Source organism: Sciurus carolinensis, chromosome 11, assembly GCF_902686445.1.
Source record: "Sciurus carolinensis chromosome 11, mSciCar1.2, whole genome shotgun sequence".
In the NCBI taxonomy this organism is placed as follows: Eukaryota; Metazoa; Chordata; class Mammalia; order Rodentia; family Sciuridae; genus Sciurus; species Sciurus carolinensis.
Window position 1 is genome coordinate 77,388,340 of NC_062223.1, and position 16,205 is coordinate 77,404,544.

Here is a 16,205-nt window from a genome sequence, read left to right on the forward strand (position 1 = left end):
GGTTAACAGAAGTAAAGTGTCTTACCTAAGGTCCTACAGCTACTAATTGATAGACCTATAGTTTGAATCCAAATCTGTAATCATTAAACTCTATGCTATTGCCTATCACATCACACTACCTAATTAAAAAGTTAGAAGTAAATGTCAAATTTGGAGCTTCTATGTGTGTTTAATGGAACCTCATTTCTTTGTTCTGTTAATTATAATATCTGCTTATTATACTTAGGCTCTGAACTAGGTATTGGGAAGATAATGGAGAAAAAGCAGAAACAGTCCATGACTTCAGGGAGCTTATAATCTCCCTGGAAGCCAAGCAGCAAGCAAGCATTTATTAATGTGACAAATATTTTAAAGGAAAAATTCAAAATCCTCTGGGAGACAGTAACAGAAGGTCCTAACTTCAGTCTGAAAATGAGGAAATATTTACTTGAGAAAGTAAAACTCAGCTAAGACTTAAAAGCTGCATAGGAGTCAGTTCCAGGAGAGTGGGTGGCGAGGATTGGGAAGGCTACCCAGGCAGGAATAGGTGAAGAGCTTTTGAGAGGATGAGAAAACCACAACAAGGTTAGAGAGGCAGTCCTTAGATCATGTGGGTCCATGTTGGCTCTGTAAAGGAGTGTGGGTTTTATTCCACAACCAATAGAAAGCTACCAGAGATTTTTTTTGGGGGGTGGGGCAGAGACTGATAGTAGTTTTATAAAAATTGGTAAGTCTGATAACACATTGAGAGACACATTTAATGTATTTCCAATTTTTCAGGACAGGAAAGATCACTGTAGCAGCCATTGTTACCTTCCCAGTAACCACTTCTATATTCCTTCCTTGTTAAAAACACCAGTGTTATTCACATTTCTCCAAGGGGATGTGTTCTTAAGCCCCTGCAGCAAGGGATAAGGTTTGATCTGTCTAAGTCAATCATAGAGGTCTCATTCCTCAAACCAATTATTGTGATATAGGTCTGGCCAATCAGACACTGGCTGCTAAGGGTAGGGATGGGTAACCAGAAAATACTTCTAAAAACAGACCTAAGACAATGACCATCCCTTCTCTACTCTGAATGTTATCCTCTATATGTGATGACTGGAATTGCTGCAGCCATCTTGGAACCATGAAGTCAATCAGCCCAAAGGACATATCAATATGCCGAGAATGGCAGAGCAGAAAGATGGAAGGAATCTGATTCTTGGAAGATGTTATAAAACCAGTAAATTAGTCTACCCTAAACAATGTCTCTGGCTTATTTATATGTGAAATAAAAGCATCCCAATTGGTTCAAACCAGTTAGGCAGTTACTAGATTATTCTAATAATAGATGATGGTGGCCAAGTTAATGATAATTATAGTAGATGAAAAGAAGACAGACTGATAACTCCTTAATAAGTACCAGGACTTGGATAGTGAAGGAGAGGCCAGTATAAAGTGTAACCATAGGTTACTGGCTTGGTAACTGAGTAGATAGTAGTGCCAACATAGAGACCATACAGTAAACACTGGAAAAAGCTATGTCTTAGGACGTGGAGTAGGAAAATTGTGCAGTAGTTCAATATGAGCTGCCAGTGAAAAACTCAAGTGAAACTATCCAACAGGTTGAGGAATATTTCATTACTTTAAAAAACATCCATGTTGCTCCTGCCACCCAAAGTGGCAACACAGGTAACAAGCTATACTGATTATATACGGGAATTAGCATGTATAGTCATCCCTCAGTATGTGCTACAGATTGGTTCCAAGACCTCCCTTGGATACCCAAACATAAGGATGCTGAAGTCCCTTATATAAAATGGTACAATATTCATATATAACATACGCATATCCTCCTGCATACTTGAAACCATCTTTAGATCACTTATAATATCTAGTACAATGTAAATAATATAATAGTTGATATCGTATTTTTTTAGGGAATAATGATAAAGAAAAAGTCTGCATATGTTCTGTAGAGACAAAATTTTTGTTTTTGTTTTTTTAATCTGTGGTTGTTTGAATCTGTGAATGTGGAAACTATTAACATGCAGGGCCAACTGTACTTGGAAATGAGGGGGGAAAAGATCACTATGGAAAGTGTTTGTCCCTCCTCAGTACTGCTGTTTCAGTCCTCCTCATTCTTAGTGAGAAACGAAAATAATGAAACAAATTCCACAGGTTCTGCAAAGAGCTTGTACTTGAAGTGAGACAAAACCAACAAAGTTCTCTTTCAATCTCTGATCTATGCAGACACCCATCTCTTGGGAACCATAAGCAGAAAGAAGCTCCCAGAGAGTTCGTCTGAGAAAGCCGTGAGTGTTGGAGTGGTCATTAATATTGATTTACAAAACATGTCTTTCTTTGTAAATCCACTGAGGCATTGCAGAAAGCAGATGTGAAATTACCTGGCTGGTCTCCCACACAGCCTCTCCAGCTGTCTTCATAAAGTCTGGCTCAGGCTTCAAGTAATACCTAGGCAGCTCTTAGCCTTCAGCAAGGCATGAAAGCCAAAGACAATGACTGGGAAAGGAGGACTTCCCCAATCCCACTTGGTCCTGATGAAATCACTGCATGGCAGAACAGAATAAGAATCTTTCCAGCCTCTTAGGTGCTGGAATGGGATTCACAGTGGACGCTTTCCCCCTGAACTACCCCTTTGCCTCTCCAACTCCAACAAGAGTTTTTACTTTAGAGTCTATAGGCCAGTGTTCTATTCTTGGCACAGGCACTTCCTGGCCATGGGACCTCAGCAATAGCAATTTACCTCTTGGGGCCTTAGTTTTCTCATCTGCTCAATGGCAAAAATAATAGGAATGACAATACTGTGTCTATCTCAGAGGAGGACAAAAAGCAGGCTTCACATCTAAAGAAAGTTTTGGGTCCCTTCATCATTCAGGCTGTATTTGCCAACACTACTCTCATAGTTTGGAGTAGGTTGGGGGTAACTGTACCAGGGCAGGGCAACTTCCTTGTCCCCAGCAGCACGAGAGCAGAGCAATACAAGTCCTTGTCCCTCCACCCTCTTCCTCAGCTGATGCTGCCAGCCACTCCAGGATGTGTGTACTCTCACCAGAAAAGCCCGATCCAGGATATGTCCAGGAGCATCCCCTTGATTTTCCCGCTGAATCCTTTTCTTCCCCACAACATCAAAAGAAACCTTCTTCTGGTTTTCCCGACCTTCAGTGGGTGCCTCAACAATACCCTTGGGTTTATTCTTGAGGTTACCTTTCCGAGCCACTAACCAGTGTCCTAGTCCTGTTGGAAAGATCAGAACAGTGAGAAGGGGTAAACTCCAAAGCTATGAGTGCAATTACAAGATAGTTATCTATAACACTAAAAGAAAAATTAGCTCCTGATCACCTAATATGCACCAGACACTGCACTGCTGCTGGGTAGGGGTGTCTACACATCTATCTCATTTAATTGTCACCCAAGCCCAGTGAAGGACATATTACTGTCCCTAGTTCACAGATGGAAGAGCTTAGACTAAAAGAGGTAAAATAATCAACTTAACTCTTTACATAATGTGTCTTATCTCTAAATTCTATTGTTTCTTTGACACCCAAGATCAAGTATTTGCTGTTGTTTGAAGTCTTCCCTGATCCCCTCTCAGTAAACCAGATCACCCTTTACTGTGCCAGTTACTCCCCCATTGTCATCTCTTAGGTAAAACCAATGTGTGACCTCAATGGGCTCCATCTTCCCAGACCTTCACGTTTATAGGGGAAAGATTGTGTAAGGAACTCAAAATAGGAAAATGATAGGACAGTTGGCATTTAAAACAAACAAGCAAGCAAATAATAAATGTTCATTGTCAAAAGAACTGGAAAATTTATGCAAGTAAAAAGAAGAATATGAAATTTACTGGTAAGTCTACCTACTAGAAATTGATGATGATATTCTGAAATCTGTTTTCTCTTACATTAGCAGTTGATTTACTGATGGCCTTCACTGAAATCTATAATTGTTTTATTTGCTGCTTATTAGTATCCATCTCTCCCTCTAGAGTGGAAGCTCTATAAGAGCAGGGAGTTAATCTGATTCCTTCATCTCAGTATTCCTGAGGCCTACATAGAATTTACCACATTGTGATTGTTGCCGAATGAATGACTTAATGAACTCTGAGAAACAGCATCTGTCCAACACAATAGTCTATTCAGACCTTTTCTGAACATCTACATTATTTTGGAAGCTGGAGTTAAGCAAATGAATAAAATAGAAGCCCTGACCCCCAAAAGCTCAATAATATATTTGGTGCTGTGGAAGCCCAGCACATAAGCAGGATCTAGTAAATTGAAAGGAGTTCACTAATGGAGATTAAAAACCAGGCAGTCTAGGCAGAGGTAAGAGTCTAAGAAATAGAGGTATGAAAGATCAAAATAGCATGGCTATGGGAAAGAGTGTGGTGCCTCTAACACCAGCTCTTTTCTGAAGCAGCCCCTACCTTGCCTCAGGGGCTCCCTCCTCGACCTGATCACTGTTGCCAGTGATCACTACTGCTTCTTATGTAAGCCACTTCCCATTTCCACTCTGTGCCTGACAGTCTAGGTAGCCTGCTTCACAAGTTGCCCCCATCTGAGGCATGGACTTTGATTCTCCCTTATCCTATCCTCATATCCTTGACTCCTGCAGACTTCTGTCTAGGTTGGTATCAAAATTCTCAACATGGTCAAGGGAAAAGGCCCAAAATGTGTCAGGAAATCAACATGAGGAAAAAGAAATGAGGCTGGAGAGGTTAGCAGAGTCATGAAAAATACCCTAAGCCAGGTAAAAGGTTGTAATAGAGTAGGCTTCTAGCAGAAAGGGGATACAGAGTGATGGTTTTTTTTGTTTGTTTGTTCCTCTGTAATTTTTCATTTTGAGATCATCTTAGACTACCAGAAAAGTTTTAAAAATAGTACAGTGTTCCCTTGCAGCCTTTACCCAGCTTCCCTAATGTTCACATCTTATGTAACCATAACAAAATTACTGAAACCAAGTGCTATTATTTTGATATGAGATGTCCCCCCAAAGTTTCTGTGTTTCTGAAGGAACATTCAGAGGTGAAATGGCTGGACTGTGAGCTGTAACCTAATCAGTACACGTTAGTTTGAAGGGACTGGTGGTAACTGGAGGCAGGTAGAGTGTGGTTGAAGGAGGTAGGTTACTGGGGGCATGCACTGGAAGGGTACCTCTTTCTCTGTGGCTCCGTCCCCACCCTTCTCTGCCTCCTGTCTCTGCTATGAGCTGAGCAGCTTTCCTCCACTGCTGCTCTTCTCTCATGATGTTCTGCTGCCCCTTGGATCCAGACCAATGGAATCAGTCACCTATGGAATGAGACCTCTGATACCATAAGCCAAAATAAACATTTCCTCTACTAAGTTGTAAGGTCAGGTATTTTGGTCACAGCAATGCAAAAGTGACTCAAACAGAAATTGATTCTGAGAAGTGGGGTCATTACTAAGACTAACATGACCATGTGGTTCAGAAGCCTTTGGAAATGGTTTGTGGGAGGAATTTGGAAATGCAAGCTGAAAAAGTCTTAGTACATCGTAGGCAGAGCTTAATCGACGATTCTCATGGCAGTACAGAAGACCAAATGCCAACAGGAATGCAGACTATACTTATGAAGTTTCAGAGGGAAATGAGAATTCTATTGGGAATTGGCCTGGAGGCCATTTGTATTATATTCTGGCAAAGAACTTGTCTACATTTTACCCATGTTATGAGACTGAGGGAAACTAAATTTAAAAGTGATGGACTAATTAATCTGGTAGAGGAAATTTCAAGGCAGCGCAGCATTCAGTCAGTGGCATGAATATTGCTATTGGCTTTTAAACAGGTGTACCTGTGAGAAATAGGAGCAGAAAACAGAAGTAAAGGATTTTAAAACTTACAATTTGACTAGAAAAGTGCATGTAAAGCTTGGGTCAAGGAAGGCACTAAAGAAGTGCTAAGTACTTGACATAGAGACACTAGAAAAAAATCCCAGGGATTTGCAAGACCAGGGTCCAATGCAGGATCTCACATTGCATTTGGTTGTCATGGCTCCTTAGTCTGCTATTCATGACAGTTCCCCCATCTTTCTTTTTCCTGTGTAATCTTGACACTTATGAAGAGTACTTGTCAAATATTTTGTAAAATGTCTCTCAATGTGTACTTGTTTGATGTTTTTTTCCCCCAAGATTAGATTAAGGCTTTGCACTTGGCAAAGGTACCACAGAAGCAAAGTTGTGCCTTTCTCAGAGCATCATTTCAGGGAGTTCATAAGGTCACCATACCCTATTTCTGGTATGTTAATTTTGATCACTCAGTTAAAATGATCTCTGCTGTGTCTCTCTACTGAGAAGTTACTATCTTTCCCTTCAAAATTAATAAATGTATGTTCAGATTATTCAAATGTCCTGTTTCTCATTATACTTACTCTATCAACTGTGACAGTTATGTGTCAGCTAAACTAGGGCATAATACACAGTTATTCAGTCAAACACCAATCTAGGGATTGCTGGGATGATTGTTTGTAGATGTGACTAATACCTAAAATCAGTTAATGTTTAGTAAGAGACCATACTTGACAGTGGAGGTGGCCATCACTCAATCAGCTGAAAGATCCTAAGAGCAAAAACTGAGGCTTTTCCTCCAGGTTTTCCTGCAAACACGTAAGTCAATTCCTGGGGGAAAAACTGTCTGTCTATCCATCTATCTACCTCCTACTAATCCTGGTTCTCTGAGAACTCTGATACAACATACACAGATGGTTCTCACCTGCAAAAATTACTGTGATGTTTGAACAATGATTTCCTATTTCCTTCATTCATTCTACATTTATTCTGCTGTAAGGAAGGGCTGTTCCGTCTCCCCCATTTATTTACTCAAATATTTATTTGTATCAGTATGGACTCATGAATATTTATTTATTCTGTGGTTTAATCCACACTCCTACCATTGTTTATGTCATTGCTCAGACTGTTCCACCTTTGGCCATAAGCTCTGTTGCTTGGTTCCTATGTCCTTTCAACCTGCTCCTATCATTCTTCTCAGCACTTCTTTATTTTCTGGCACCACAAGCTGTTGCAGGCTCCACTTGTATTTTTTCCTGCCCCAGCCCTTCAAACATCGATTTTTCTTAGGAGCCCTTGTTCCTTTCAATGCAGACAGTATTTAGAAACCAAGGTCTAGGTAACAGTTATGTTCTTCACTACCGAGGTATTGTTACTCTCAGCGGACAAACATATCTATACAACACACAGAGATATATGCCTATATTTATTTCTGTATCTCTCCATCTGTGATGTGTGTGTTGGCGGGGAGGGACAGACAGACCATGAATTCATACTGATAGATCCACTGGAGGGTTGGGTCAGGGAAGTTCCCTATGTGAAAAGTAAAATAGTCAAGAGAAATGGGGAGAACAGACTGAAGAAGAAAGTTCTTCCAACATTCTGTGTAAGTAGTTTCCCCTTGTCTGAGGTTTCTATGGTTTCAGTTACTGGCAATCAATAGCAGTCTGAAAATATTATATAGAAAATTCCAGAAATAAATAATTCACAACTCTTAAATAACTTTTAGTACAGGATGTTGTTCTAAATAATATAGAACAATTATAACTATATATATGTTAACCTCATAACTGTATCTAATTTATAAATTAAACTAGGGTTTGGGCTATCCACAGGTATCTACTGAGGGTCTTGGAACATATGCCCCATAGATTAGAGGGAACTAGTTCAAACAGTGCCTAACAAGTCACTACATCTGGCATAAGTGAGATGTACTTCTCTCTTGTCCTACCCTTTCAAAGCAACAAATATAATTCATACTTATAGACCATGTCCCATATATAGGTCTCTGCTCACTATTAGGAAGAGTTCCTGCTCCATGGGGAGTTTTTAACTACACAAATATTTGAAACCCTACTTAGCAGAGTCAAGCTTAAGCCATTTTATTTAGAAGCTGGGTAGAATATCATCAAAATAAGAGACAAAGTCAGAAAGATACACATAAGAAAGACTGAAGGCTGGGGTAGTCAGATGGCTTATTGGAAGAAGTAGAAGGGTGGAGATTCATGGATGGAAAGAGTTTGGCTTTGGAATGAAGGCTAGAACATTCAGGGAAAATAAAAAAGCAAAGTGAAGAGAGCACTGTGGAATTGGGTATGAGAATGGGGTCACAGAAGACAGTAAGGGCAGGTTAGAATGGAATGACAGCATACCAGCTAGAGAAGTCAGGCTTGAGAATCTACTGAACAGAAGTGGGCACTGTGGTTAAATGCACACTGCAGAAGTTCCACTGAGGCTGCTGTGAAAGATGGATGGGAGAGCATAGGCTGACAGGGAGGGGCAGGAGGGAATGATAGTAAAAAGCCTGGAGAGGAAGACATGAATGTGAGGGACAGTGCAAAGCAGGAGTGGATGTAAGGAAAAAGTACCAGTTTGAGAGTCACCTGACCTTCTTCTGGAATCCGAAGCAGACTTTTGGCTGGAAAGCAGTTGTTCAGGTAAGGCTTCCCATCATCCAGTTTGTAGACTCCGGAGGAGGCCATCTCCCTGAGGGCCAGGCAAGGACAGTGAGGAGTCAGAAGAGCAAGCAGGGGCAGCAGAACTCTCTCACCCCAATGTAGCTTGTGAGCCCACCACCATGTCCTCCCTCTGAGGCCCAGGAGGCCCACTGCCCTGCTTCAGAAATGGCCAGGCCATTTAGATGGAGAGGGAAACAAGGCCCTAGGTTCCCAACTCAAATCAGTCCTAATGCAGAAGACTACTAGAAAAGCATTGCCTTTAGGCTCAGACAGAACTGGTTTGATTCCCAGTTCTGTCTTAAACTTATTATGACAGAGCAAGTACCTCTATCCCTCTGAGCCTCAGTTTCCTCACCTGTAAAACAAGGGTGATAATCCTACTAAACAGAGATATGAGAGGGTCAAGAAAGAAAGGTACCTAGCACATTTTAAGTACTCACTAGAAGTTTTCTATTTTAACAGAGTTCAGAGAAAAGGGGGATCACACTATTAGAATGGAAGATGTGCAAATGGGATTTGAAACGAATACATAGGATTTGAGGAATGAATTGAGTTTACTGACAGATAAATATTCCAAACACAAAGAGTCATAGGATGGACAGCATGGTGTTCTGCAGTAAAGAAACAACAAGAACCAGGAAGGGCAAGGATGTGTGTTTGGGAGTCTTGGACAGTACAGTTGGACAGAAAGGATGGTGCCCGCTCCTGACAGGCATTTATGTCAGGCTAGGAGCTCAAGCTTTATCCTGTAGGTGACTGAGAGCTATGGATGATTTCTGAGCTGAATAAGGTCATGATTCAAGCTGTGCTTTTAGAAATGCCTGACAAAAATAGTAATAAAGTGACTGGCAACTATGATTGCAGGTAGGGGAGTACTATATCACCTCAGGGGTGAGCTGATGAGGGACCATGCAGACAACTGAAGAACTAAAGAAAGAAAGATGGAAAGAAAAAAAGGAAGGAAGAGAGGGGGAGAGGAAAAAGAAAAAGGGGAATAAGAACAACTAGAAGTAGGAGCATTACAGTATGCACGAAGGAGGAGCAGTCCCTGGAGGATTCTGAAATAAATAAATTTTAGAGAAGTAGAAGGACCTGGAGGTGGTAGAGAGAGGAAGAGGAGGTCAGCAGAGAAGTCAGGAAAGGTGAGGCCATGAGAAGTAGGAGGTCAGTTTCTAGGGAAGGACAGAGTTAAAATCTGACTTTTACTATGTATGGAAGAGTGAGTGGAAGGCGAGGAAGTACAAAAAGTGAATTTAAGTTTTCCAAGAAGGTTGGCTCTGAGAGAGAGAGGAGAGAATCAACTGGGAAGGAAGGTAAAGTCAAGAGAGAGGTAGACAGCAGGAACAGGACCAGGGGAAGTGAGGGAGGTGCTTGGGAAGCCTTGAAAGAGGCACTTGCTGTCTTTCAGAGGGGTAACTGCAGTGTCAGCACTTGCCTCTACTCTCGCCCCGCCCAGCACACTACAGAGCACCAACTCTGGCATCACCCTACACCTCTTAACAAGCTGTGTGGTCTTGGGCATGTAACTTAACATTTTTATGCCTTTGAAATGTGAACAATAAGTAAACCTAATTCACAGGGCTATTTTGGTGAATGAAAATGCTTGTGAAAGGATTTAGAATAGTAACTTACACATAGCTAGCACATACTGCTAATTTTCTATTATGATGATTATTAATAGGAAGAGAAAGACCTGGTTACACTCTAGAATGACAGGAAGAAGTAGAAAGTGAGGAAATGCTTGAAGTGCAGGAAAGATGGACTCCCTACAGAGCCATCCCTGAGGGAGAAGGAAGAAGGGCACACACTCAGGGGAGGGGTACCTCCCTGGTGGCAGGGAGGGAGGAGTGGCTCTCTCAGGGACAGTTGTGATGGGGAGGATATTTCAAATAGTCCATTTGCCCTATTTCCCTAGGTCTAAAGAATAAAAAGAGCACAAAAGAAATAACTTTTCACTTCCCATCTGCTGTACAGACGTGTGCCTACATGTATATGCACAAAAATTGGGAAGACAGTATGGTTCTGACTCTAGGGTCTGACTCAAGCTTTTCTTCATTAAATTATTCCTCTCTTCAGAGAGTAAGATGCAAAAATAATTCCTCAAAGAAGTGACTACCCCCAAACATAATTATATTTATCATTTGTCATTCAAGGATTCTGAAGTTAATGAACTTGCTGAGTTAAGAAAAAATACAACTTTGTTATAGTCTGATGTCAGTTCTTTTACTGGTGTATTATAATTATACAGCAGTGAGATTAATTGTGCCATATTTGTAAATCACATAAAATAATTTGCTCAATCTCATTCCCTTTCCCTCCCCTTTTTACTTCCCCTTCAACAGTCTGATGTCAAATCTTGCAAAACCCTACATTTTAATCAAGAGTTGAAAATGCAAATGGTTAGAGGAGTTGGCAGGCCACAATAGTAAGTGATGAAAGCTGGATGTGAGAGAAGGGAGTGAAAGGGGAGGAAAGGGAGTGAGTGTGTGAGTGTGCAAGTGTCTAGAGGCAGCTACTGTTCAGCTTTCACCAATTGCTGCCATACAAAAATGTAAGTCAATGTTGCCAGATCTTCCCATTTTTTCCCAAGAGACATCTGCCTTTTAGGTGACATCTCTTTTTTATTTGAGTGTCCACACTCGTCTGCCATTTTGAAACAACATGCAGCCAAACCGAACATATCTGGGAGCCAGATTCAACTCACAGGGTACCACTTTGTTTTTTCTGATTGAAATTTTTTTTGTCTTCATGGTGTGGGAAACAAACAATAAGTCCCGTTTTAAAAACTCCCATTACTTGGATTTTCAAATTCAGTAACAAACATTTCCCTTTGTCTGTAAATGCACACTTGAGCACTACCCAGTGCAGCCTGGACATCATCTTAGATCCAGCACCTCTCTTTTGATCCCATGCATTTAACTGGTCATTGAGCTGTGACCATTTTGGTTCAGATGCTGTTATCATGTGCTACTCTTCTCCAGCTCAGTTTATCCCAACTAGACTACTGTAACTGTCTTCTGACTGGATACCCACTGGGTATGAAGGGCAGATGCCTGAGCCTTTCCCTAACACCCAATACTGGGGATTAAACCCAGGGCCTCATGCATGCTAGGCAGTTATCCTACCATGGAGCTACACGTGCTCCAAAGCCTGGTCTTGAAGGTCCTTGGTGTCCAGAGTTCTAACTCAGCTCCAGTCAGTCCTGCCTATTCAGGCTTATGAGGTCATTTTCAGTACCCAACACACACCATTCACGTTCAGTCTTCACAGTCTTTGTTTTTGGTGTTCATTCAGCCTAAAAAATCCTTTCCTTCTTATCTACTTGGTTGATCTTATCATTTATCATTCAGTACCAGTGCCACCTCAAAAACCTAAGATTCTTAAACTTTGAGTTCTTACAGTTTTCTCTTAAGGGGGATCCAGCCATTCCCAAATCTGCTGCAGGACATCTTCAGACAGTTTGAGGTAGAAAAGATTTAGAAATCCACAAGTCCCTGGCTGGGGTAAGGGAGGCCACAGGAAGAATGTGGGATCATGAAATGGAGGGTTTGGGATTATTAGTTCAGTACAAGGCAGCAGCAGTGTGGAGAAATGGGATCTAAGAAAAAGTTTCCTGGAAGTGATAAAAATGAAAAGTAAAGTGGTGGAGTAGGAAGGAAAAAAATTGGGGAACAGGAAGCTTAAGTTGGAGTCTAGTTTCCAAGACTAAGTTCAGTAACATTGGGAAAATCACTTTACCTCTTTGTGCCTCAGATTTCCCACACATAAAATGAGTATAAAAATTCTGTGTCTCAGAGAATCATAGTAAGAATTAAATAAAATAATGAATAAAATGCATAGAAAAAAGCATATTTCTAGACCCAATTCAGTTGTCACTTTTTCCACAAAGCCTTCACTGACCTTTCTGGTGGGAAATAATTGTGTTTTTACTAAGCCCTGGAGTTATTTCTTAGTTTCTCTTTCATGGTCTGAGAGATTTATATCACATAAGATTACTAAAAATCATGAGAGGTTCCTTCAAGGGATTACAAACCAAGTTTGGAAACATGTCCAATTTATGGTCTCTCTTCCACCCTTGGGACCTAGCTTATAAGAAGTACCCAATAGACATGGTTTAAAACAAATAAGAATAGGATGAGGGGTGTATGCATACATGATTTCTCTAATTAAGACTCTAAGACCTTAAGGGAAAGGACAACATATATGGTATTCAACAATCTAACAGCACCTGGCACATAACAGATTCCATAAATGTCTATGGAATAAATGAATGAATGTTGATATTTCCTTTGGTTCTATATTGGGCACTATAAATTTTCTGATCCCTACCCTCCTCTACCAAGGGTTGGAGGTTCATCTCATGTGTTCTTATGATATCCCAGATTTCTACTAGTTTATATAGTACTTATTACTTTATTGTAATTGTTTACTCCCCTCACTAACTTCCCACATGCTATGGGGCCTATAATTACTTATTCACCTATGTAACCCTAGTATCTGGCAGAATCTAGAACTCACTAAAAATATGTTGGGAAGGGCTGTAGTTGTCGCTCAGTGGTAGAGTGCTTGCCTAGAATGTGTGAGGTACTGGGTTTGATTCTCAGCACTGCATAAAAATAAATAAACAAAATAAAGGTAAAAAAAAACATGTTGGGGAGATTAATGGGTAGGTGGATGGATGGGAATAGATTCACATTCAGTCAATTTGTCCTTCAGGAAATCTTCCTGGTGACCAACCACACCTATCTGCTAGATAGGAAAATGAAAGAATGAATGAATAAATCACTGGCCAAGAAATGTTAGAGATGATGACTGCTAGAGAAGTTTCCAGTAACTTATAGAATACTGGATCTGGCTTCAGGTCTACACAGTACTTACTTGATCTTTAACTTTGGGAATAGCCCTTTGATCTCTCTTTTTTTGTGCTTCTTGACCTGTTTCTTCACCTGTAAAATAGATGTTATAATCCCTCTTAGTCTGTCATTCAGAATTTTTAAACTTTGTTATAAATTATATCCTACTGTGAGCCTTCTGTTCCAAAATTTATCTTGCAAGGGACTAGGGGAAAAAAACATAAAAGATACAAGAAACAGCTGGATATAGATACAGAGAGGGTGGGGACAGAGGCATCGATGGGAAGAGGAATAGAAAGACAGTTTTATGACAATGAAGTACGACTGGATTGTTTAAATAATATATGAAAAGCACAAAGGAAAGGAAGGGATCATTTATATATCATTTAAATGAAATAAATTTCTACAAGATAAAAATAGCAAAGTCAAAGTTGAAAGATAACATTTGGTCTGGGAAAAGATACTACTATAATGCAAAGGATAAATCAAATGCAAGCATACAGACCTGGCCATAACTAATCATAGAAATTTCAATTTCCTATGAAGACTATTAGGTGAGAAGGTGTGGATCTACAATTAATGGGCCAAGAGGGGACATAACTCCCAGGTTACATTTTCTAGAAAGTAACATTAAGGTAAGTGTGAACTTTATCTTTATGGCAGAATAAGAAAAATTTAAGTTTCTGACTTGAGGCTGCCTGTCTGGTAAACGTCAGTTACCTCCAGTCTCTATATCAAACTTGAAACTCTTGCCAATCTGACTGTAGTACCACCTGTCTCCAGAATATATATATTTCTTTCTTGTGCATGTATATGTGTGTGTGCGTGTGCACCCACACACACACACACACACACACACATACAGAGGCAGGAATGTTCTCATCTGCACCTGCACATATGTTCTTGTTCCATTTCTTCTAGATATCACTTTTTTTTTTTTTTGGTCCAGCTCATAGATAACTTTCCTGCAACCCACTGCTCTCAGGTTGACCCTCCTCTCTGTTACCACCTTGGGCCCACTTCTTAAGGGAGGTACTCTGTCACACATAATGGCCTGCTTCCTTGACTGTTCCCCCCGACCTCAATATCAGGCTGAGTCCTTCCAAAATCAGGCCTGGGTCCTACTTACCTCTCTATGCCCAACACTTCATACAAAGTCTGGCATACCAAAAGAGTCTTGATGAGTGTTAACTACTTAACTAAGCCATGAACAAAATGCTACAGGAGAACTTCATTATATTTATAAAGAAGGAAAAGCAAGGGTCAGGAAAATTTCTCCGAGCAGGTGACATTAGAGCTGGATCTTTAAAAATGGGAGATTACATCATATGTGGATGTTAGAGAGGAAAAAGGAAAAGAAATGTGGTGGGTGGATCTCATGAAAATTTAAGGGAGATCAGTAGAGTAGAAGAAAGGAACCAGCGGGAGGGAAAAGGGAAATAGTGGGGAATGATATTGGCTAAATTATATAACAATATATAATGTATATTACATATATTATAAGAATATGTATTGTAATATTGTTATGTAATATATAACATTGTTAATAACATTGTGTGCACACACAAGTATGTAACAACAAATCCCATTATGTACAACTATGCAAAAAATGAGAAATTACAGAAGATGAAAAACAACAACAAATAGCTACAGGGGAATCCATTCAAGTGAACTCACAGAGGTGAAGAAATCTAATCTGATATTAAATGGTCATTATTTTCATATGTTAGCTTTGTCAAGACAAGTTTTTTGTCTGTTTTATTCAGGGATGTATCCTGACTGACTAGAAAAGAGCATGTTATATACTAAACAATTCATTAAGTATCTGTTCCATTTGGACACAGGGATAAAAAAGACACAGTGAAATGTAACAGAGCAGAGTATAATGTAATACTACAGTATGATAACTCTAGATCTCTAGAATAGTGACTGATGATGATGATGATGATGATTTTTAAACTGGGGATTGAATCCAGGGACTCTTCACCACTGAGCTGCATCTCCAGTTCTTTTTTTTTTTATTATTTTTTATTTTGAAAAGGGGTCTCGCCACGTTGCTGGGGGTTCCCCTAAGTTGTTGAGGATGACCTCGAACTTGTGATCCTCCTGCCTCAACTTTCTGAGTCACTGGAATTACAGGTGTGTGTAACAAAGTCCGGTTCAACCAGGTCTGTTTTGATCCCTCTGTATTCTTTAGTACAATGCCAGGCAATATTGGTGCTCATTAATATTTATGGAAAAGACAAATTGATAATTGATTTAATCTAGAATGAGACTATATCCTAAAACTGTAAAAGGAGAAGTAAAAGCTCCTGAAGAAGAAAAAAAAAAAAAAAAAAAAAAAAGAACAAAACAACCTGACTTCCAACAGGATCTGATACATACTATCTGGTCTTGGGTAAGTTCCTTACTTTTCTCATCTGACAGGGTTGTTCTAGGACTAAAAGAGGATGGATGTAGATGCACGTAGGACAGGCAAACATCTGTCACTCCAAAAATGTGAATTCTACATGCAACATTGCTTACAGCTAAGAAGACAGTCACTTGAAAGAATAATGGGTTAAGTTCCCTAACAGGGATAGAAAAGGATGAAGGACGAGCTGTTCCTTAGCTCCTCTGAAGACTCCGCATATGGGGCGGATGAGACTCTTAAGTAAAGCAAACGAAGTTTCTAGCCGCACCTGCCTCCGCCGTCGCTTCCGCCTCCGAGGGTTCCGCGGAGGCAACGACCGGGTCAGGCGGAAAGCGCGCCTGCGAGCCTCTCGGAAATCTCGGAGGAGCTCCACGGTGGCGCTTGCCACTACCTTCCTTACTCCTTAGTAACCGCGACGCCGCGGAGGGCCGTGTAGGCAGCAACCGGCGGCCGGAGCTTCTAACTACAAGTCCCGGCA

General features: G+C 40.4%; 1 protein-coding gene across 1 annotated transcript in view; it reads right to left on the reverse strand.

The window, feature by feature from the left end:
- Positions 1–16,117, reverse strand: part of Xrra1 (X-ray radiation resistance associated 1) — a 70,272-nt gene extending 54,155 nt beyond the window's left edge. Inside the window, exons 1-4 of the mRNA XM_047516044.1 lie at positions 15,996–16,117; positions 13,340–13,407; positions 8,392–8,489; positions 3,035–3,219 (exon numbers count right to left, since the gene is read on the reverse strand). Coding sequence (XP_047372000.1) covers positions 3,035–3,219; positions 8,392–8,485 — 279 coding nt within the window. The 5' untranslated portion in view covers positions 8,486–8,489; positions 13,340–13,407; positions 15,996–16,117. The remainder of the gene's footprint in view (positions 1–3,034; positions 3,220–8,391; positions 8,490–13,339; positions 13,408–15,995) is intronic.
- Between the last annotated feature and the right edge of the window lie 88 nt (positions 16,118–16,205).